Source organism: Scardinius erythrophthalmus, assembly GCF_964197995.2.
Source record: "Scardinius erythrophthalmus genome assembly, chromosome: 1".
In the NCBI taxonomy this organism is placed as follows: domain Eukaryota; kingdom Metazoa; phylum Chordata; class Actinopteri; order Cypriniformes; family Leuciscidae; genus Scardinius; species Scardinius erythrophthalmus.
This window is the reverse complement of record NC_138221.1, coordinates 9,929,216-9,952,476: the sequence shown is the minus strand read 5'-3', so window position 1 is coordinate 9,952,476 and position 23,261 is coordinate 9,929,216. Positions and strand designations below refer to the sequence as shown.

The following is a 23,261-nucleotide window of genomic DNA, read 5'->3' as shown; positions in this document are numbered from 1 at the left end:
CCACACAGTCTCACCATAGCTGTCAACATTTAACATTGAAAATAAGGGAGATTTCCCGGAATCCATCACCAAAATAAGGGAATTTTTTTTTACACGATTCTTACCCACAAACTTTTAAAAAAGCACTAATCATTAACAGTCTAAAGAGTTTATAACTACACAATATATATTAAAGAATGACAGACCAATGGATATGTTTAAAGTGCTTTATTTATGAACAAAGTAAATATTACTTACACATTTTCATTTGCTACAACGTGTTTTTAATGTTGGGAGACAGAGTGAGAAAGAAACAGAGAGAGAGAGAAAGAGACAGAGAGACAGAAAGAATGTGTGTAAGAGGCAGTTGAACAAATGGATAGAGACAGTAAAGACATTCTGTGATTTTGGCCGTCGGCGTCCTGATCCATCATCGCACATCACACTCATCTACTCTACTCTCCTTGAAGTTCACTTCCCGCTACTTTTTCCCTCTTCCTCCCGCCCGCCACTGCAACTGTCTTCTTCTTCTTCGATAGTAGCCTAAGCTACTACTGTTTCCCACAATTTTTAAGGTATTTTGAAATGATTAACATCAGCTCCAGTTTGGTGAAACAGAAAGTATTTGCACACACTTCATGAGCGTCTGTAAAGCAGAGATTAAATGTCTTCAGGAAGAGTTTCTACACATGGATTATAATGTTCTGCTTTACTCTCTCCAGCCCTGAGAAATAGATCAGATCCAGACTCCTTTATTAACACTACAAACACCAAATGCCAGTCATTTTCCCTTTGGCCGGTGGATTTGGCAGTGGCACGGGCCGCTCTGATGGGGATAATTCTCGGTCAGCTGGTTTTGTGTGCTGTGACACAGACGAGCTGTTTAAAGCGATTCAGAGATGCTCTAAAGGCTATTTTGAGTTTCATTTGCTGTAAAAGTCAATGTTGCAACCCTGGCTCATGTGAAAAACGTTCCTGTGGCAACATTTTTGCAAGACGGTAAAATACGTTGCGTTGTGCACGTTTCACAACAGTTTCAAAGTTATATGTCCAGTGAGTGGCGCTAAAAGCGAGTTTAGTCTTTTTTCCCGGAACAGATGAACATGAATATGGCAACGCTTTATTACGTCGAAGTTTGTCCGTATCATCGCAGTTCTGAGTTGAAATGTCTGGCGCTAAAAGATTAACCATCATGCTTTAAAATAACGTACACCTACACTATACCCTAAACCTACCCGATAGTGTTAACAAAAGCAAATGCGACATTAAAATGTAATCGTAGCCATGGTATTTAAGATTATTTATGAACTTTGAGCTCTTATACCATGACTTGTCTTTCACAGGATTCGAACCCAAGGTCTTCCAGCTGAGCTACTGAGCAAGCTTTATAAGTTATCATAAATGTGTGTAAAAACGATTCACAATCGAAGGTGCTTGCTGTTTCACTGCCTCTAGGCTTCATTTATTTTAGAAACGGCAGTAATATGTACATACTGGTACATATTTTGCGTTTTGCAACGTCTTTCCAATGAAGCCAGTGTTGGCTATATTTTATGAATACCTTGGTGTGTCATTAAGAGAGTCAGTATGTGTCATCGGCACCATGCTCTGAAGATACTCATGATATTTCTTCCATGTAAAAATATAAGATATCTTTTATTTTTTCCTTTTGTAATGAAACGGGTCTTGACAGATTTCTTGAGTCACACTGAGAACAATGACACCAATCATGCCGTAGTCGGACCGAACTTGCTGTCCACAGTAATGGTTGTCTTTTGTGTCGGTCACAGTCAGGTTTGTTTGGACTCGTTGTGTTTCATCATCGTCTGCCTTAATCACTCTTTTGTTGTCATGGACACTAATGATTTTCAGCTTTACACTCATCAATCACCATCATCATCATCACCTGTATTTGTGTTCAGTTCTGGTTCAGTCAGTGTCTGGTGTCGTCTTTAGTGGGTGTGTTGCATGATAGTCTGTTCCTGTTTGGATTACCTGTTGGATTTATTAAATAAGACCTATTGGCTTTCTTCATCTTTGTGTGTGTTTCTACACCTGCGTGACAGTCTCTTTGTGTTGTGGCTTTGAGCTCTAGTGTTTTCAGAAACATGTCATCGCTGGCTGTGAGAACTCAGTTAGTTTGACCACACTGGTCTAACCCACACACAACTGTGATCATCTCTGAACCCAGTTTAGGTGGACTGGTGTGAATTCTCACACATTCAGAAAACAGTTCCTCTTCTTTCTTAAAGTGGGTTTCTGAAGAAAAGAGAAACACAAGAACTACAACTGACTTCAGACACAGGCTTATGTGGCAGGTCCAATGAAATTCTTCCTGCCTGCATGTGTTTGGTTAGTCTACTCATTGAGTTTCGTCCTATCAGTGCTAAGCAGTAGAGTGTATATAAACTGGCTGGCTAGAGTGATTGGCATCACGAGTCACCGCCCCTTTCTTCCCGTGTCGTCATTTAGTCGCCATCCAGGTATGTTTGGTGATGTTGGCTGGGTTGTCGTAGCTAACGTTAGCCTATTTTCAGGGTGGTGTATGAAGTCCTGCGGCTGGCATTGGGTTGAGGTTGTTCTTCTTCTGGTAGGTGAAAGCCATGATTGTGTTTTTTATCTAAGTATCCACTCGTATTGTAAAGGCAGGATTGTTTGTGTACAGTGAGAGGTTTGAGTGAAACTGATTAAAGCACGGCCAGTACGGGTTTCTGCATTTCAGTACAGAGGCGCTTAGCTATCACCGGCACGCACATTTCCTCCCGATAGACTGAACGAGCCCTCAGCTTCCAAGCATGTGTGTTGTCTGTCTTGGTTTGGTTTAAAATCTGATTTGGTTCCTGGAGATCGCACTCATAAGGTATGTGCTTCTAACTTATTATAGGTTGAGTTGCGATCTTCTGTAGAGATAAGATGATTTTTATTAATAGTAAACCTGTTTAAATCTTTAACCAGTTCAAACTCTGTGTAAGGTTTGAGGAAAGCAGAGTAAGTCAAGCCCGTTTCTGAAAGAGAGGTAACTTATACTCAGAGTCAGTTACCATGGTAACTTACTCTGTGAACCTAACCTGGTCGGGAGCAGGTTATCTTCGGTAAACCCAGAGTTTCTTTCGGTCTCCTCCCCTTTTTTAAAGAGGAAGTGGTGTTTAAACACCTTCATTCATTCTTTCAGTACATTTATTGATTGCTGTTTTTACTGCTGTTTTTTTTTTCTATTTTTTAATAAGATGAAGTCTATATAACTCCTTAACTGCCAACTGAAAATATAATAGTAGATTAGAGTTACATAATGTAGTTCCAAACAAATTCTACAGAATTAAACTGTGGCATTTACTGAGAATCACTGAACTGTGTTGATCTGTGCACCAGAAGTTGATGGACCGTCCTCCTGCTGTTCTTCCACACTCTGGGGGCGCGGGGAGAGATAAGAATACCTGTTTATACTTAGATTTAATCAGGGGCGCAGATAGGATTTTTTAACTGGGGGGGACCAAGCTGTCAGCAAATGATTTAAACTCAATTCGTTATTTGCGTAATTTGGGTTAATGATTTGCATTAAAAAGCCATTGGGGGATTGTTATTTGAAATCATGAATAAACAACAATGACCAAAGGTAAACAAAAGCCTGCCTGATCACCACTAGCAATGCATGATCAGATTTGACTAGTATGCCAATCACCCACCAAAACTTCATGTCTTTAGCAAAGTATGTTTTTTTAAACATTTGCTTATCTCAGCATACAAAGTCTATCATTATGAACAAAAAAACAAAGTACCTATGTGCAAATAATAATAATAATACTAATTGTTTGGTTTTTGAAAAAACGAGGTGATTTTTTTTTTTGTCTCTTTGTCACCTTTATATGACATTTATACAGTCAATTTTTTTCAGTTCAGAAAATCACCGGCTCAGTTTAGAAATAAGGGCCGTTTACACTTGGCCACTTCATGAGTTTTCTGTGATCGGATAGCTATCCGATCGTGAAAAGACCAGGTGTAAATGCCCTCCAAAACGCATTCGAGACAGATTTGAATCCGAGCGCTCAAGCCACTTCAGGAGGTGGTCTGGGCCGCATTCCAGACGAAACTGAACAAACAAGTGTAAATGCATCAACCATATATGTAAATTTTACTCCTCCCAAAAATGCAAAAAAATAAAAGGTCATGTCCCCCCCGTCCCCAGTGCCATCTGCGCGCCTGGATTTAAACTTAGATTCTATAGGCTACTCCACATAAAAATGTGAAATAATCAGAATGTGTAGATTGTTTGATGTGTAGACACATAATATTAGCATTACCTCTGTAGGCCTCTCTGTGGCAGCAGAAACTCTTTATCTCCATCGTCCTGTGAAGATGAGCATTTGGTCGAGTACACTTTATAACACTATTTGTCATAATTGCTGGTGTATTGAGTAGGCGACTTACAACTGCCTGGGGTTCTGTTGGGACAGGAGGCTCCAAAATACAGATATTACCATCAGAATCTGTTGGGACCAACAAAAAACCTAACCCAAAGTAAAATAAATGGACATATCAAAAATAGCCTATATGAAAAATAACACGTATGTAAACCTCTTACATTTTATGAAGGCCCTTGGATCTCCGGGAGTGACTGGCTCTGATGAAGTCCCTCCTGGAATTCCCTCAGCCAATGCTGCTGCACTGCTGGACACTGGATGCTATTTAGTTATGTCAAATGTTTGTAAAGTCAGGTAGCCTACACCCATGATATGCCTTACCTGATTGAATTGTGTTTTTATATTTAATTTTCAGCTGCTGCCATGTTCTTTTAATACCAGGATTGCACCTACATGAAAATTAAAATTTGGTTGAATTACATACTGTTCTTCCAGTTTCACCTCTGATAGTATAACAGTTGGGCAGGGCCGCGGGAAGTGGGGGTGCTGCAGCACCCCCTGTTTTCACAGAATTGTAAATGCAACGCATATGTTTGTTCATTAAAATGTTTTATTTTTTAGCATTTAGTCATTTATTTGTAATAAACACTTTAAGTGGGCAATTTAAAAATGGTTATTTATATGTTAAATTATCTTTTTAAAACATAAGCGCAGCGTGTTATGTAATATTGTGTGTTTGTGTGTGTCGAAAAAATTTGTCTGCAGCTGCTCAAAAAAAAAAAAAAAAAAAAAAAAAACAACAGTCAAAAACCCCACTGTCAGTGTTTTGTAAGGAACAGGCAAATATGTTAAATATAGCAGGAGACATTTTAATTGTTTACTAATAAAACAGTTTATATATTTTTTTATGTCAGTGTCGGCTAGACAGATGAAGTTGACGACTCGCGATCTTCGCAGCGCCAGAGAGAAATGCACATTTTAGGCTATACGAATTGCATAAGCAGCGCAGTCTGTTTTCTTTCGTTTTGAATTGTTCTGCTTAAAAGTAGACATTTCAAGCTATCTATTTCTCAGGTCTGTGAGCTTATTAGGCCTACGCTGAGTTTCAGTTCATATATGAGACGAGCTAGGTTCGCCAGCGCCTCCGTGTCCTGATTATCTATTTTCTAATAGCCTATATTTAGCCTACTTCTTATTAAATCCAGACAATTTGTTGTTGAAACATCGATTGAAATTAAGATACAATTAATACAAAACGAAATTAAATTTAAAGACAGGCTTTGTGCTTTCAGTTTGAGGTCTCTGTGAAAGTTTTAAAACATTATTTCAGTGCCGCTTTAGCGCTCACGTCCGTGGCGGAGAACTGTCTGTAACTTTTTTTTTTTTTATGAAATAAATTTCTAAAAAAATGCAACTTAGTCCAGTGCGACTTAGGCTATATATTTTTTTTTCTTCCTCGTGGCGCATTTTTTGACTAATATGCGTCTCCGGAGCGACTTATAAAATAGGCTATACGGTAAGTTATTTATTATTTTTGTGCAAATGTCCCATAAAGTCCCATCATTTATGTCACATTGACCGGTCCATTGCATTACGAATAAAAGCAGAATCAATAAAGTAAAAAATGTAATGTGCAGTCAGGTGGTTGGAGTGTGTGCGCGTTTTTTGACGAGTTTTATAGTCTTGATAGTTTCTTATTCAAAAGTGGTGCAGACCTCTTTTTGTCTGGCGCTGTTGCCATGGGTAACTCATAATATCTGTGCTCCATTGATAATGGCTTTTTATAGTTGTGGTGCATGCACTTAACTCAGAGTCAGTCAACTCAGAGTTGATTGAACTAACTAATTTCAGCTGTTCTGAAACAAACTTTATGGCCAACTAAAGCAACTAAAGGAAGAACGTTGTCAATGTTAGATGGTTTGGAAAAGACTGATTGGTTCAGATATGGCAAAGCTCAGAGCCCGATCAAGATAACGGCAGAGGCTTGATCCCACGACAGATATACAAAACAGACCTCCTTATTCTTAAGTAACTCTCAATGACCCCATTGAAAAACCACAGAGACTAAGACTTTACCTATAAAAATACATAAAATCTTCCCAAAACAATTCTTGATGGACTTATTATCAAACATTGTTCAACTACATAATTCTATATTGTGTCCACAACCTATATGTGTGTCTATTATGCTTAGATCCCATATAATTCATGTAATTGTTATAACTATTAGATGTTTGAATGAAAGTGTGTCTTGTTTCCTATCAGTTGTCAGCAACACATCCGGACCGTCAGGTTCCATCACCACGCCCACTCGTTCCCAATCACCCGCCTTCTGATCACCTGCACCTGCCGCTCCTCGTCAACGCACCTCCATATATACACAGCACTTTCACCAGAACACTGTCAGATCTACTCGTTAGACACTGGACTCAAACTACTCTCTTCAACCACAGTATTATCTACCAGTCTTCCCGCCGTTCTGTTTGTCTACAAGTTAAGTTGGTTCCTGTTTTATGTTTGCTTTTGCATTATTTCTTATGATGTGATTTATGTTCTGAATGAAGCCTTTCTGTTTTGAGTTTATTATTAAAACATCTTTAAGTTCATTTACATCTCTCTCTCTCTCTTCCCTCCGAGCGTGACATCAGTACGATTGTATTTTCTTAATTCCAAAGATGGCTTGATTGAAATCTGTGTAAAATATTTCATATTCTTATAATAATAATGATGTCTAAACTGTGGCCTCTTTCCTCTCTGCTAGAGCTGGAGAGTAAGGAGATCACAGATAATGCTTGATTTACAATGAGAAGTGAAGAAAATGCCACATCTCAAATAAAGACAGTGTCTAACTCAGTGAATGTGTGTCACACAGACTTGAAACGCATGTCTATACAACGCTTGGAATCTCTATTTTTAAAGTATGTAAATTATATAAAAAACAAATATTCTATTTTTAAGTAATCCATACGAAAGCAGTGGCATGTACTTTTTCTCAAACGCGCCCTCATTAAATTTAATTTGAACACGCCCACGCGCGCACAAACGATTGACATGCAAATGATCCATGCGGAGAAACGCAGACCTGTAAACGCCCTCATCACCTCGAAACAAATAAGCAGAGACTTCGTAACTTACTCCTCTCTGCTTTTCATCGAGATTGGAAGACTGTAAGCTGTGCTGTGCTGTTTACCTTGAATTTACCTCAGTTTTACCTCAGAAGAACGCGATTTGAAGATGAGAAGATTTTTAAGGTAAGACATGTTAAACTGGTCATGCCAGATTAAAATGTATGTTATGAAATGAGTTTGGAGTAAACATGAACTAAGCCTAATGTCATATATGTACATGTATATATAGACAGAAACATGAAATGTGAGCTAGAATTGTAGGCAACCTTTCAGTGCTTGTATACATGTTCAACAGGAGGATGTTTTTATATTCTATAATAAAACACAGCATGGTAAAAGTAGGCTAGTATATATATAGGGGAGAGCGGGGCACAAAGTAACGCTTTTTGACTTTCTCAGTTTGTGTAAATCTACTTACAGTTCAGAGTATTTATTTTTTCCCACATTAATTTCCCACATGTCTAGTACAATTATGTGTTTTTGTTTTATTAATACAGTATATACTTTTTTCTTGATATACCCCGAAAGAATGGAAGTGAAATGTGACAACATGCCCCATAGGTGGGGTACATTGTAACATGTGTGGGGCACATTGTAACATAACATATGACAGCTTAAAATGTTATCTGATCTAATAAAAAAAATATACAAAACAAACTAAAATATTTTCTAAATAAAATACAATTAAAAAACTTTTTCATATAAAATAATGGCAATTTTTAATAATTAAATATAAACTCATTTTTGAGTTTTGACTACGAACACATGAAAACACAGCTATACAACATAGTTCAAAACAAATAAATAATTAGTAATTTCTGAACATTGACTCTCAGTCTTTATTCACCTTTTTCTCACGTTTTCTCAATACAATTAATAAAAGTATAGAATATAATAGCATATTTCTAATAGGGGCACATTGTAACGCAGTGTTACAACGTGCCCCGCCTGCACAACTGAGATTTAAACCCTGCTAGTGTCTTCTGCTAGTTAGCTAAGCATTAAATAAACTGTTAAATAACATCTTGGAGATTAAAATAATATCAGATTTGTCTTATTTTAAATAAACACAAAAAATAGAGATGAAAAATTAACTTAAGAAATTTACTTTTGCTATGGTTTAATAAATGTTTATGGATATCTTCCAAAAAAATAATAATTTTGGCGGAATTTTTTTTCTATATAGTGTTGATATGGCAACTAGTAAATACACCAAGTTTCGTCATCCAAGCATGTGCGGAAGTATTTAAAACAAGCGTGTTACAACTAGCCCCGTGTTATGTTGTGCCCCGCGCTCCCCTATATATATATATATATATATATGTATATATGTATATGTATGTATGTAGCAGAGCGGGCGCGGCGTTGACTCAAATTGATATAACATTGGGCGGAACAACAATTTATACCCATGCTCAATACAGTTTATTATTTCCGACAACGCCACTTGGGGAATTTCGCCCCAAGAATTTAATATAACCTCTAAGCTAAGGCACACACAGATCCTAACCACAGTTGGAGTCAGAGACATAGGTGATTGAAAACACTCATTTTATTAATTGTTAAAAGACAGTTCTTTTTTTATAAAAGGTGTTGACCAGCAATCACTCCCTTCAATTTATTAAGTTCTAGAGTTTGGCTGCAGAGGAACCTGGGCATACCCAAGGGGCAGTCTCAAGATATCACCTCTATGAAGAGCACTCCATTCAATGCACAAACACACCAGCACAGCACACACTCCACGACTCATGCCAGAGAAGACCACGACTGCAGTGAGACCCTACCACCTAATTGGTCACGCGTCTGCCCCCGGGTGCCCAGGCCCTGCCAACAAACAAAAGGAAAAAAACATTAAAGAGCAGTGTTATGCAAAACAAAATAACAACAAAATAATGAAAATTATCATACAATTTCAGGGCGGAACCAACTCCTTGGTCCCGACCTGATCGTCACCTAACAAACCCAAAAATAACAAAGAAAAATCACAGAAATACAGCAGTATAATTCAATTACAAACAATAAATTAAAAAAATATATAAATTTACTAATACAATAATTGGATTCGAAACAAAACACAGATTCAAAAGTACTCAATCTTTGAAGATAATAGAATAAGTAAAGTAAAGAAATAAACGAGAAAAGGGAAATAACAAAAACTCAAAACATATCACGAAAACAGAGTTTCACCGTTCACCGGAAACAGTTCACTTGAAATGGTTCACTCGAACAGCTCACTTAGAACGGTTCACTCAAGACGATTCAATCAGATGTTTCACTCGAGACGACTCGCTCGTGACAGAACAACACACACCAAAAACTGAACAAAACAGAACCAAAACAGAACAGCAGCTGATGAGGCCCAGCACGGACAAAGCCTTATGACGAAGCACAGAGCCGATAATGCTCATTCAGAAATTCGATACCGTCCGTTGCGCATGCCTAAAAACAAACAGAAAGTGTTACACTGAGAGTTCTTCATATATATATATATATATATTTTCAGATCACAAAGATTGCTATCAATCTTCCCCCTTTCCCTGCAAACGAAGGCCCAGGTGATCTGTCCACACTCACTCACTCACACACACACAAAGACACACACTCACCCACAAACGCTTTCTTTTCATGTAATGTAGGATAGAAATATTATTTTATTGTATGCATATTCCTATATTCATGTGTGTGATTAGTTTTGCTTTATAATAGAGGTGTGACTGTCTAATGCGTAGCCTTGAATCATAAATGTTCTGGTTTAACCCTCTAGAGTCTGGGGTGTTTTTGGGTCGTTGAGATGTTCTGACATGCCCTGACATTTGTGCTTTTTTCAGTTGCTTATAAACATATTAATGGCAGAAAAAAATACACTCTATTTAGCACAAACAGGACTACCATAATATGTGAGCCACATGTATGTACATGTTTTCATTTTTGAGAGAATAATGTTTATGCATGGTTATTGAAAAACCCTAAAATGAAAGTTTCTGAAATAAGGCCATAAAACACATACTAAATATGTGTCAATAAGACTTTTGACTAATGGATGTCCTCGCCTAGAGTTTTTTCTTCAAAATGATGTGAAAATCATCCTGCCTAATCATTCACATAAAACGATACATTGATTTAAGTTTTGCGAAACACTTTTAGTTTGGAAAGCCAATATGCGGATGGGGCGTAAACGATCCAACAGCATCATGCATATTTAGTAGTTCACAGCTGATGAGACAATGTCCCTGCATACTTAATGAGCCATTCATTGAGGTGCGTCACCTATAGCTAACTTAAATATACGAGCTTGATAAAAATGATCATTCTAGAAGAAAATTTCAGATGGCATTTAGAGGCTTTTGCATCTGAACTCTTCATATATACAGTATATATATATATACACACACTACCAAATTGGTTCACAGTTGAAGGCATCGCATTTATTATTATTTTTTTTTTTTTCACAAATTGTGCTTGCAAATTCTATAATATCCAAGGTAAACATGTCTAGTAATTGTGCAGTTAATTCTCATACTGTATTTTCAGTTTTGGAATATTTATCCTCTCCCCAAATTTGTCACTAATAAAACACAATACAAATTATTTAAAGAAAAAAATTATATTTACTTGTTTACATCTACCTGTAATAAGAGGTCCACTGGAAGCAAGTTTAAGTAGAACCCAAATGCAGTTTAATGAAAATCAGAAACAGACATAGAAACAAAAACATGGCGAGGCATGGCAAAAACAAACTCAGGAACAAGAACTTACTACGTGGTTACATCAGCAATACAAGACACCGACACACGGCAAACATGAGGGCTAAATACACACAAGACTAATGACTAGACAAGGGACACCTGTGAACAATGATCAAACAATCAGACAATAAACTCATGACAAGACACATGGCAGGATCACATGACTACAAGGGATCACATGACAGACAAGGAAGCAAACATGACAAGAACAAAACCAGACCAAAACCGTGACAGAATCCCCCCCTCTAAGGGCGTCTCCCGACGCCCAGCAACACAAAAGTCCAGGTGGGTGGTGGAGCGGAGGCGGTCTTGGGGGAGGGATGGTGGGCCAGGCCCGTGCAGGGGGACAGGGCTAGGGACGTGGCATGACGTGGACGGACCTGGGTCGTGACGAGACGTGGGCGGGCCTGGGCCGTGACGAAGCTTGGGCGGACCAGGGCCGTGACGAAGCTTGGGCGGACCAGGGCCGTGACGAAGCTTGGGCGGACCAGGGCCGTGACGAAGCTTGGGCGGACCAGGGCCGTGACGAAGCTTGGGCGGACCAGGGCCGTGACAAAGCTTGGGCGGACAAGGGCCGTGACAAAGCTTGGGCGGACAAGGGCCGTGACAAAGCTTGGGCGGACCAGGGCCGTGACAAAGCTTGGGCGGACCAGGGCCGTGACGAAGCTTGGGCGGACCAGACAGCTCCGGCGGCCAGGGCGGACCTGACAGTTCAGGTGGCCAGGGTGGACCAGACATCTCCGGTGGCCAGGGTGGACCAGACAGCTCCGGTGGCCAGGGTGGACCAGACAGCTCCGGTGGCCAGGGTGGACCTGGATGTGTGGGACACCATGGCGTCGCCGCCTCCATGGTCCTATCCATGATCCTATTACCCCCTCCCAAAATTTTCTTGGGGAGAGCCAGGGGGTATAGGACTGGCTCAGACTGGGCAGACGTGGCGAGATCAGGCTCAGACTGGGCAGACGTGGCGAGATCAGGCGCTGGCTGGGCAGACGTGGCGAGATCAGGCGCTGGCTGGGCAGACGTGGCGAGATCAGGCATTGGCTGGGAAGACGTGGCGAGATCAGGCGCTGGCTGGGCAGACGTGGCGAGATCAGGCGCTGGCTGGGCAGACGTGGCGAGATCAGGCGCTGGCTGGGCAGACGTGGCGAGATCAGGCGCTGGCTGGGCAGACGTGGCGAGATCAGGCTCTGGCTGGGCAGACGTGGCGAGATCAGGCGCTGGCTGGGCAGACGTGACGTGAACAGGCTCTGGCTCGGCAGACGTGACGTGAACAGGCTCTGGCTCGGCAGACGTGACGTGAACAGGCTCTGGCTTGGCAGACGTGACGTGAACAGGCTCTGGCTCGGCAGACGTGACGTGAACAGGCTCTGGCTCGGCAGACGTGACGTGAACAGGCTCTGGCTCGGCAGACGTGACGTGAACTTCAAATGTGTGTACCGACCACACACACCATATGGCTGTGGCCATAATTGTTAGTGTAGCCATAACTGAGGGCTCAGGTTCAGGCTCGGCGGCGGCCATCTTGTCAGGAGACACAGGCTCGGCGGCGGCCGACGTGGCGTGAAGAGACCCAGACATGGCAGGCATGACAAGAGGAGATTTAGGCTTGGCAGGCATGACGTGAAGAGACCCAGACATGGCAGACATGACGTGAAGAGACTCAGGCTTGGCAGACATGACGTGACGAGATTCAGGCTTGGCAGACATGACGTGAAGAGACTCAGGCAAGGCGTGGAGAGACTCAGGCAAGGCGTGGAGAGACTCAGGCAAGGCGTGGAGAGACTCAGGCAAGGCGTGGAGAGACTCAGGCAAGGCGTGGAGAGACTCAGGCAAGGCGTGGAGAGACTCAGGCAAGGCGGATACTGTAGATTTGTGGGGCTTCTCCTCAAAACCCACAGTAAATGAGGAACCGCTCAATAATAGAGCATAATCTATGTATTGTTCAAGTGAGAAATGAATTTTCCCCCCAGGCAGTCCACAGCGCAAAGGTTCGTCTAAACCATGTCTAAAAATGTCCTTGAGTGCTACATCATTAAAATCTACCTTGTGACAGAGTTCGCAAAAGTCCTTGACATAATCCTCTACGGTCCGGTTGTCCTGACGAAGACGAAGGAGGTCAACTGCTGGGTTCATAGTTTGGGTCTTGTATTATGTAATAAGAGGTCCACTGGAAGCAAGTTTAAGTAGAACCCAAATGCAGTTTAATGAAAATCAGAAACAGACATAGAAACAAAAACATGGCGAGGCATGGCAAAAACAAACTCAGGAACAAGAACTTACTACGTGGTTACATCAGCAATACAAGACACCGACACACGGCAAACATGAGGGCTAAATACACACAAGACTAATGACTAGACAAGGGACACCTGTGAACAATGATCAAACAATCAGACAATAAACTCATGACAAGACACATGGCAGGATCACATGACTACAAGGGATCACATGACAGACAAGGAAGCAAACATGACAAGAACAAAACCAGACCAAAACCGTGACACTACCTTATAAATATATACAGGGTGGGCCATTTATATGGATATATATAATATATGGATGATATTAAAGTCATGTTTGTGGCACATTAGTATATGAGAGGGGGCAAACTCCTCAAGATGGGTTTGCCCCCTCACATATACTAATGTGCCACAAACAGGACTTTAACATCACCAAACATTCCCATGTTATTACGGTGTATCCATATAAATGGCCTACCCTGTATTTTTTATTAAAAAGGTTACAATTACAACAATTCAAGTGTAATCCTTCTTTTTTGATAATTTTTGATATTTTCTTCATCTCAGTATAGCAGTAGAGTTTGCTAAAAGCTGTTCATTCAATACAGCAGTATTTGAAAATCGTTAATATTTTGTAAAATTACATTTATATTTGCATTTATGTCAAAACCTAGACACTTTATTTCAACATATTTCAGTCGATTTTACTCATCTCAGTATAGCAATACAGTTTGCTAAAACATCATCATTCATTCATTCACACACGCGATTTAAATTTAAACTGTCTTTTTGTGAGCTGTGGTAAACAGCGCGCATCTCTGCCGTTCATTCATTCATAAACAGAAACCCGATTACTACACCATAAATGAAAAAACTTACTACACCATTCCTCAGCTCGCTCCTCGATATACGCACTACTGAGGGACATTTTCCATTATTATTATTCCTCACAGCGCTGTGAGACGGTGTAAATAAGTTCGCACACACATAGTTCGCCGACCATAGACTGTAAACACACATATACACGCAATGTTTTGACACATGGAGCTTGCATAAATGCACGGATTTACTCCAAAACATATATCTGAGCATCTCTATCATGGATCGTCGACTACAGAAGAGATTTGGAGGTGTTTTTGATGAAGATGAAGAGGAGCTGCGATGAAGAACAGCAGAAAGTAATAGGATATTCATTATAATTATCAGTTTATTGCAATTTATTTGAGTAAAAACCACAATTTGCAATTACAAATGTTCTAAAACATTTATTGTTTTCTTTTTATATATTTTATACATTAGTTTGAAAACGATCACTTCTGGAATGTTTATACATGTAGTGAGAAATCACTGTTTTTGCTCTTAGAATTGTTCAAAATAAAGGTAATTTTGTTCAAATGTTCAAATGTTGTGCTGAAATTGTTTTTTTTCTTGTGTAGTTTGAAGGGCAGAACAGTTCTGAATTGATATACATGTATGTAGTAGGCCTATGTAGTGTTTACTCCTTATGTCAAGGTGTTGGGTGCCAGGTGTCCATTTGGAGTCTCCAAATTGCATTTTGGAAAGGACGCCTATACTTTTCTTGAATAAAAGCTTACAGAAACTACATTTTTGGGAGTATCATCCTCAAATTTGAATCTAAACATGGTCAGACATTCAGTTTTATCTTTATGGTGTTTTCAGGCCCTTAACATAAGTCTGATGATTTTTTTCCCTAAGTGAATTTAATTCAAAGAAATTGCGAGTCACTTTCATGTAAATTTGACCTTGTTTTATTCTGTTCCTATGCTACTTTGAGTTATAATGACTCTCGTGTAACTAAGTTTCAAGTGTCTAGTTTAAAAAAAATCAGAGTTATGAATGTGGACCATACGGTTTAAGAGCTACAGACATTTGTATTTGGGTATGTCATTTTCTGAAAATTCTCAAAAATAGGGGCGCTGGTTAAGAGGTTAATTGTTGTAAAGGAGTAAATCTGAAAACTCACCAGCTCTTTTTCTGCAGATCAGCCAGAGAAGAGCAAGAAGGAGAACAGCGACTGCAGCGACAGAAATCACTATGACTGAAGAAGAGATCGAGCACAGAGTCAGAGACGGACAGGGCAGATTGGGGACAATTATAGACAAAGACAAAACACTGTGATCATGTACCTTTTGTGTTTTTCTTCGAATTATCCTGAGAGTCTGTGACTGGTTTTGGTGTATCAGCTTGAGGAAACAAGGATGAATGTTAGTTGAGATGCATCATAATAATATCCAGAATGAGGAGAAGAAGAGGTGAGGTGTAGCAAACCTAGCAGCTTAAACTTTATTTTCCCAAACTAAAGAGAGAAATCCAACATGAGAACACACACAGCAAAATCCCCAGAATCCTACACATGATCCCACTCTAAAGAGTGTTAAAGTAACTCTGAATCAGAGTTAAAGTTAATGAGATGATAAAGTGATTAAAGTGATGATTGAGCATTAGTGATGAACACCTGCTGTTAACAAGCAGAATCACTGAAGAAAAGAGAAACACAAGAACTACAACTGACTTCATACACAGCCTTATGCCGAGTTCACACTGAACGATATTAAGCCTGATTAAGCCTGATCCTGCTGTGTGAATGTGTTTTGACTGAAAACTACATCAGCGATGACCGACAGCCAATGAGAGAGCAAGATACAGGACAGCGGGATGTTCGGGGAGGAGTTATAGACTAGAATTTCAGCATTTTAAGAGATATATTTACAATCATTTAAAACAGAAATAAAGCACAAAACATTTGCTTGACCAGCAGCAAAAAAATTTTTTTCTCGTTTTTGCTGCAAATCAGCGCACAAATAATTTGCAATCTTCTTGCAGGCTATTATTATTAATAACAATTTAGGTCTCACGCACGCGTGATCTTGCGTTATTTCCTCATCACTTCTCGCGTGTGTTTGGTTGTGAAATGTAGTTTGCGGACCAGACAGAAGTTGTCTGCGATTCTTTCTTTTGTAAAGTCATGCAGTGTGAACACACACACCAGCAACTGATTGTTACCCTGGATAGTCGTGCAGTGTGAAAAGAACAGTGACCCGACTACTGTGTGAACTCTGCATAATGCCAACATCTATGGTTTAGATGTTGATGTTTTATTGAAAATGTTTGGCCACCATTATGGTGACGGTAAAAGTGGTTGTTTGTTATTAATAATTGGTGGTGGTTGAGGAGATTCCTCCTTCTATGTAAAGCACTTTGAGTGCTGAGAAAAGCGCTATATAAATGTAATGAATTATTATTATTATTATTATATTAATAGTCTATATTCACCAACAACACTTTCTTGCAACAAAACAGACATTCTGGATTTAGGTTTTTAAATACATAATGGGATTTTTAGACACACAGAGACACCAAGAATCAACATATGAATCCAAACAATGGTGACAACAATGCTCTAACAGCCCAAGCATACATACAGGCCTATATAATGGCGTGTAAAACTCATTTATAATTTATAATCAGCTCCATATCAGATTACATGTGATCAAGGGCTTAGAGCATTTCATTCAAACACATTTCAAGAGCTCTCCAGTAGTGGGTACTTATGCAACATCAGCGAGGGATGAGTAAAAAAGTGGATGTAAACGCAGCCTTAGAGTAAGAAATTGAGGTCGGCCATTTTCTCTTCAGTTTCATCTGAGCTGTTGAGGTGAATGGCAGGACAAACTTTCTCCGGTCAGACAGAAACAAAATGTTGGCAGAGATAAGTATTTTTCTTTAAGGTCAAAAATATATATATATTTTCAAAAGATATTTAAATCAGTTTATTTCATATTGAGGTCATAAGACACCCAGACTTGATGAATAACTGAAGTTCTCTTACGAGAGGTTTTCTCATATTGCGTAAGTTGCTTACGCTACGGGTAAAGTCATCTTTTCTCAAGATATTGAAGCCAAAAATCATCCTTAATTTTGTATTTATTATCAATTGTTGCAGCAGCTAGCAGACCTAGAGCGGGCTAACTAGCACGCTCATTGGCTGCTCTGCGGCAACTGCAGCAGTCTACCACTGAGCCCTGCGTGACATCACGCCCAAAAAGCGCCCCCACGCGTCATAGCCCGCCAGAATGGGCGTGGCTTAGCGTATAAATGGACAGGCTCGGGAGCTGCTTACCTGATTTTCATTTCTTCAGCGAAGCTCTCCGCATTGCTGGATCTTTGAGAAGAAGCCGCCGCCGTTGAAGCAAGCGACAGAGCAAGCTTAGGACAGAGGCTGAGGAAGCCTTCAGCCATCCGTGCCTGCTACACTATCCAGCATCAGTATCATTTTTCTGCCAGTGTGTGTTCGCCGCTGCGCGAACACACACTCTCTCTTCCGCTTCCTCCCTGCACTCGATGGCAGTGCTTCAAATTCTACAAGCCGATCTCCTCCGTGAGTGGGACGAGAAAGGTGCGGACCAGTCCATCATCACGGATTTAAGGAGCGCGATGGACCTTTCCCTTCGCGCTACTAAATCCGCGGCCCAGGCCGTTACGGAGAGGCATCCTTGGTTGACGCTTGCAGACATGAGGGAGGCTGAGCGAGTCGTGTTTCTGAACGCCCCACTCTCTCCGTCCGGCCTCTTTGGCCCAGCTGCTTTCAGCGTGCCGCTGTGTTCAAGCATCGAGAGCGCGCTCACCGCGCCGATACCTCAGATACAGGTTCACGAGCCCACGCAGTGTGGCGACCGGAACCGAGAGGCCATTCTACCCCTAGCTATGCACGCAAAAGCATGGGAAGCTATTCCGGGAGTGTCAGAATGGGTGCTGAATACAGCGGGGCTAAAGCGGGACTATACGCTGCAATTCGCTCGCCATCCTCCGCGCTTTCTAGCACGGAAAAGTGAATCAAGAGGTAGCACACCTACTTCGCGCAGAAATAGCAAAGCCACCGGCTATACCACCTTCCCAGAGCGAGTCAGGCTTCTACAGCCGGTATTTCCTTGTACCAAAGGAGGATGGGGCTCTCAGACCTATCTTAGATCTGAGATATTTGAACAAAGTTCTCATGAGGCGACCTTTCAAAATACTCACGACCAGACATACTTTCAGATTCAGATAATACCCCATCACAGGCCAATCTTGAGATTCGCCTTTGACGGTCAGGCATATCAATACACCGTCCTCTCGTTTGGCCTGTCCCTAGCACCCCTTACATTTACGAAGTGCATGGACGCGGCTCTCGCTCCCCTCAGAAGTCAGGGCAAGCGAATATTGAACTATTTGGACGATTGGTTGATACAAGCACAGTCGGAGATAGAATTAAATTCTCACAGAACGTTGCTTCTCAGCCACCTGGAAACCTTGGGTCTCACGGTCAATTGGACCAAGAGCTCATTACTGCCCAGTCAGACAGCCTCTTTTCTGGGGATAGAACTGGACTCTGTGTCTATGACGGCCCGCCTGTCGACACAGCGTGCGCGCCGTGTTCGAAACTTGGCCGCTTCATTCCGGACGGGCAGCCTTGTTCCCCTGAAAAAGGGCCCTTTACTTAAACTGTCTGGAGATGATAGTGGTTGAGAATGCGCTGAGGCACTTCCGCCCATGCCTGCGGGGCCACCATGTGCCTGGTTCGCATGGACAATATGTCAGTGGTGGCCTACGTGAACTGCCAGGGCGGTATCAGATCCCGAAATCTCAATGCTCTGGCGAAACGCCTCCTTGTTTGGGCTCAGCACTCCCTGCTCCCGCTGAGAGCCGCGCATGTGCCTGGTCGCCTGAACAGCGGTCCAGACAGACTGTCCAGGGACAACGTTCCTCCGGGAGAATGGTCCCTGCATTCTCAAACAGTCCAGCTGCTGTGGCGCCTTTTCGGCAAACCTATTGGCGTCAAAAGACAACGCTCATTGCCCAATGTTCTTTTCGAAGAACACGGACGCGCTGGCACAAGCATGGCCCAGCTGCCCACTGTACGCTTTTCCCCCGATCTCGCTGTTACCACATGTAATCAGGAGAATTAGGGGAGCTGGCCACTTGGTGCTCCTCATAGACCCGTGATGGGAGAACCAAATTTGGTTCCCGGAGCTAATGCGGCTGACGGACCTAGCCCCATGGCCAATTCCGGTGAGAAGGGATCTCCTCTCTCAAGCCGGCGGCTCGATTTGGCATCCTCATCCAGACCGCTGGTCTCTGCATGCATGGATAATAAATGGACGCTGCGTGTCTCCTGTTTGGACCTAATGACTCTAAAGTCATCCTCAAGCCGAGACATGGTTATGTCCCCAAAGTGCTTGGCACTCCCTTCAAAGCGCAGGTGATTACGTTATCGGCCCTATCAGGATCTGGTAGCGAAGTCGATGTTAACCTCCTTTGCTCTGTTAGGGCGTTAAGGCTTTACGTCACGTGCTCCACCACCTTCAGGCGCTCAGAGCAGCTCTTCGTTTCATTCGGTGGGCGCGCCAAGGGCCTTGCCACCTCAAAACAGAGTCTGTGCAGGTGGATAGTGGACGCTATCGTGGCACCATATGCGTCTAAAGACCTGCAGTTCCCCTTGGGCGTCAGGGCTCATTCCACTAGAGGCATGGCCGCTTCGTGGGCTTGGTCCAGCGGGATTTCTATTCACAACATTTGTATGGCAGCAGGCTGGGCCTCCCCCTCTACATTTGTTATGTTTTATAACCTAGAAGTTCCTGCCCTGCAGGCTAGACTTTTGTCAGTCTAAGTTACGAGTATGTTCTGCTCAGATTCGTTCGCGCGCAGGCTATTCTCACATTAATCCTAGCTCCCCTGGTTGAGCTGGACTATAAGGGTAGATATTCCCTTCTCAGTATGGACTGGCTGTGCCACTCTGTATTCCCTGCCACATGATACTGTGTGCTTATGTACATGTACTGGCCCACTCAAGTTGGCCGTCTTATTCCCACTAATCTGTGTCCCCCGGGTGTCCCCCTGGGACTATATGTGGTTGATGCTTGGCGCGCTCGGCGTTGACAAGGGGTAAGCAACTTACGCAATACGAGAGAACCTCTCGTAAGAGAACGTACTCGATTGCTAACTTAACCTCGGTTCTCTCTAGAAGAGGGAACGAGTATTGCGTAACCTGCAGTGCTCGCGCCTCAAGCTGGTCTCGCTTCAGTCGATGAAAACCAGGTAAGCATCTCCCGAGCCCGTCCTTTTATACGCAAAGTCACGCCCATTCTGGCGGGTTATGACGTGTGGGGGCGCTTTGGGCATGACGTCACGCAGGGCTCAGTGATAGACTACTGCGGTTGCCGCAGAGCAGCCAATGAGCAGCGCTAGTTAGCCCGCTCTAGGTCTGCTAGCTGCTGCAACGCGTTGACAATAAATACAAAATTAGAATAATTTTTGGCTTCAATATCTCAAGAAAAGATGACTTTACCCGTAGCGTAAGCAATTTACGCAATACTTGTTCCCTCTTCTAGAGAGAACCGAGATTACGTTAGTAACCGAGTACATTTTATATGTTAAACTTGTTGCTGAGCATTACGAGTGTACAGCTTATTTTGTGTTTCTCTCTTTTTTTTTTGTATATTTGTTTGCTTTTACATGTATGTTTTTTTATCATTTTGTGAGTGGATGAGCAGTATTTTATGTCTGTTTGGTGTTTTTCTTGTATCTACAGTGAATGCGCTGCATGGATGAGCTCAACATATCGTCTTCATGTGACACTTTCTGGGAGAATCGAGTGAAAGAACCGGAGTGTTATATGAACACACTACTCTCACTGTTTATACTAAACATGTCCTAGAATATGCATAAGTACGCTAATTGGGACACACCATATAAGTCCACGAAATGAAACAAAAACAACAACTCAGTGTGACAATCATACTGTAGAATATGACAGTCATATTTTGATGAGTTAACACTGAAGATAACTCTAGCATTATGCTCTGAAAAGCACTGATGTGAGAAAGACAGTGATGATGTACCTTCAGAAACGTGTGTGTTTCTAGTTGAGGGATCCTGAGAGTGTGTGATGTGGACTGGATTCACTGCTGTTGTTGAATCAGCTTGAGCTGTGAAGATGAATGTTAGTTCAGATCATTAATACTGTACAATATGACCATCATATTTTAACTTTGATCATCATATTACATAAAAAGTTAATATTTTTGCTGTCTAGTTTCAAATCCTGTATTATTTCCAGCATCGCGTTTTGGACTGTTACTTCCCTGCAGTTCATTAGTTTGAAGCAATGCTTTGAGTTACTCTTCTGTGAGAGTCAAAGAAGCTTTTGTTCCCTCAGTTTGTTCTGGTTCAGTGATACTGATAGACCTTAGTGTTACTGACATTATGAGGCTCTTCTAACACTGTTTTCTCACCTGAATACTTGACAGTGTATCTGACTGAGGTCTTGACTTGATTTCCATGAGTAAGCTGACATCTCCACTCTCTGTTGTCATCTTCATTCAGGAGTGTTGTAGTCAGAGCCCTGATACAGTGATCTGATGATGATAATATCTGATATCTGGAGTCTGTCTTCAGATCAACACCAGTCTGATTCACCCACAACAGCTCAAATCCCGTATAAAGAATCCAATCATCACAGGAGAATTCATCATAATAAAATCCAGTATATGAATACAACTGACAGGAGAGAGTCACAGAGCGGCCTGGACTGATCTCAGTCTGTGAGGATGATGATGATGATGATGATGATGATGATGATGATGAAGACACTGAAACTGAACACAAGACAAAAATCACAGACTCTTCAATCATCATCTGAGTTTTTAAATTTACCACATAATCATAAACTTACCATGAAGAACATGCAGATAAACATCAGCATCATGTCCTTGTTTCTGTCCATTCACATATTGTCTGCAGCTGTATAATCCATAATCTTCTTCTGTGACGTTCTTGATGTTCAGAGAGCAGTCAGACTCCAGACTCAGTCTCTCATGTTTCTCTGTGTCTTTCTTCTTTATCCCTTCAGTAATCAATTCAACTGTTGCTGAATGACTGTTAGAGTAGTTCCACGTAGTTTTAGATTTGCAGTCAGAAAGAGCACTATTACAGGACAGACGCACATTTTCACCAGAACTGATGAACACATGATCATCATCCACTCCACTGGTTCCTGAAACACAGTATATCTCAGTGATCATTATGATATATATTAATAAATGAAACATAAAACATACCAGCATAAAAAGCTGAAGTTTTAAATCATAGTATTTTTCCTCACTTAAAGCAAACAACACTCTCTCCAGAATAAACTATTAGTCTTTATCAGAGAGCTGTTCAAATCACTGACACACTCTTAATATGAAGATAATTCTTCATCATCAGATGTTTGAGTGACACTATGTCCAGTATCAGGAATAATACAGTATGATCTGTGTGTATCAATACACAACTCTGAGATCACAACGTGAATGTGTGCAAGAATAAACTGAGCATGTTCAAATGAACTCTTTCCAGACTAATTCCACTAAATGTCTTAAGAGAAAATACAGATTTCTTTACCTGTGAGAAGTGAAGAGAGAATGATCAGTCCCAGCAGACACAGATCACACTTATCAGCCATTTTGTGTTTCTGTCAGTCTTTCTCTTCATTATATATAGTTACAGCTCTTCCTTTAAACATTATCAGCTCCTCCTCTGGTTATTCACTTCCTCTGTTCTCATGAAATGAGTGAATCTCATTTCTTTATTTTAGCAGTTTTCCACATGACGTTAAAATCTAGAAATAGGTACAATTATTCCTTTTTAGCAGCAAACTAATGTTATTACTAATAATGTCAAACGATCCCCATTCACATGGATCCGCGAAAACGACTTAAACACTGGTTTCCAATATCCATGACTAACTTGTAGAAAATTAATATTTAA

General features: G+C 41.4%; 1 protein-coding gene across 4 annotated transcripts; it reads right to left on the bottom strand.

The window, feature by feature from the left end:
- Positions 1-8,999: 8,999 nt before the first annotated feature.
- Positions 9,000-22,983, bottom strand: LOC308700652 (uncharacterized protein). 4 transcript variants are annotated; one of them, XR_014031334.1, is made up of 8 exons: positions 22,896-22,983; positions 22,186-22,506; positions 21,746-22,108; positions 21,353-21,439; positions 15,602-15,658; positions 15,439-15,513; positions 9,289-9,904; positions 9,001-9,116 (listed from the first exon to the last, which is right to left on the bottom strand). XR_014031334.1 is itself a non-coding variant. In XM_081382366.1 (8 exons), the coding sequence occupies exons 1-7, from the start codon at positions 22,954-22,956 to the stop codon at positions 9,378-9,380; spliced, it is 1,005 nt and encodes a 334-aa protein (XP_081238492.1). In that variant the 5' UTR covers positions 22,957-22,960; the 3' UTR covers positions 9,001-9,289; positions 9,374-9,377. The 4 variants fall into 4 exon arrangements, 3 of the variants coding, with proteins under 3 accessions (XP_081238493.1, XP_081238494.1, XP_081238492.1); XM_081382366.1 differs by having other exon boundaries at positions 9,001-9,289; positions 9,374-9,418; positions 22,896-22,960; XM_081382367.1 differs by having other exon boundaries at positions 9,000-9,904; positions 22,896-22,981.
- Between the last annotated feature and the right edge of the window lie 278 nt (positions 22,984-23,261).

Bases quoted from the DNA above. Each gene is read 5' to 3' on its own strand.
- LOC308700652 (XM_081382366.1), bottom strand. From the start codon at position 22,956: ATGGCTGATAAGTGTGATCTGTGTCTGCTGGGACTGATCATTCTCTCT. The intron at 22,507-22,895 runs GTAAAGAAATCT...ACTGTGTTTCAG, and splicing joins TCTCTCTTCACTTCTCACAG to GAACCAGTGGAGTGGATGAT. The intron at 21,440-21,745 runs GTGAGAAAACAG...TCATCTTCACAG, and splicing joins ATACACTGTCAAGTATTCAG to CTCAAGCTGATTCAACAACA.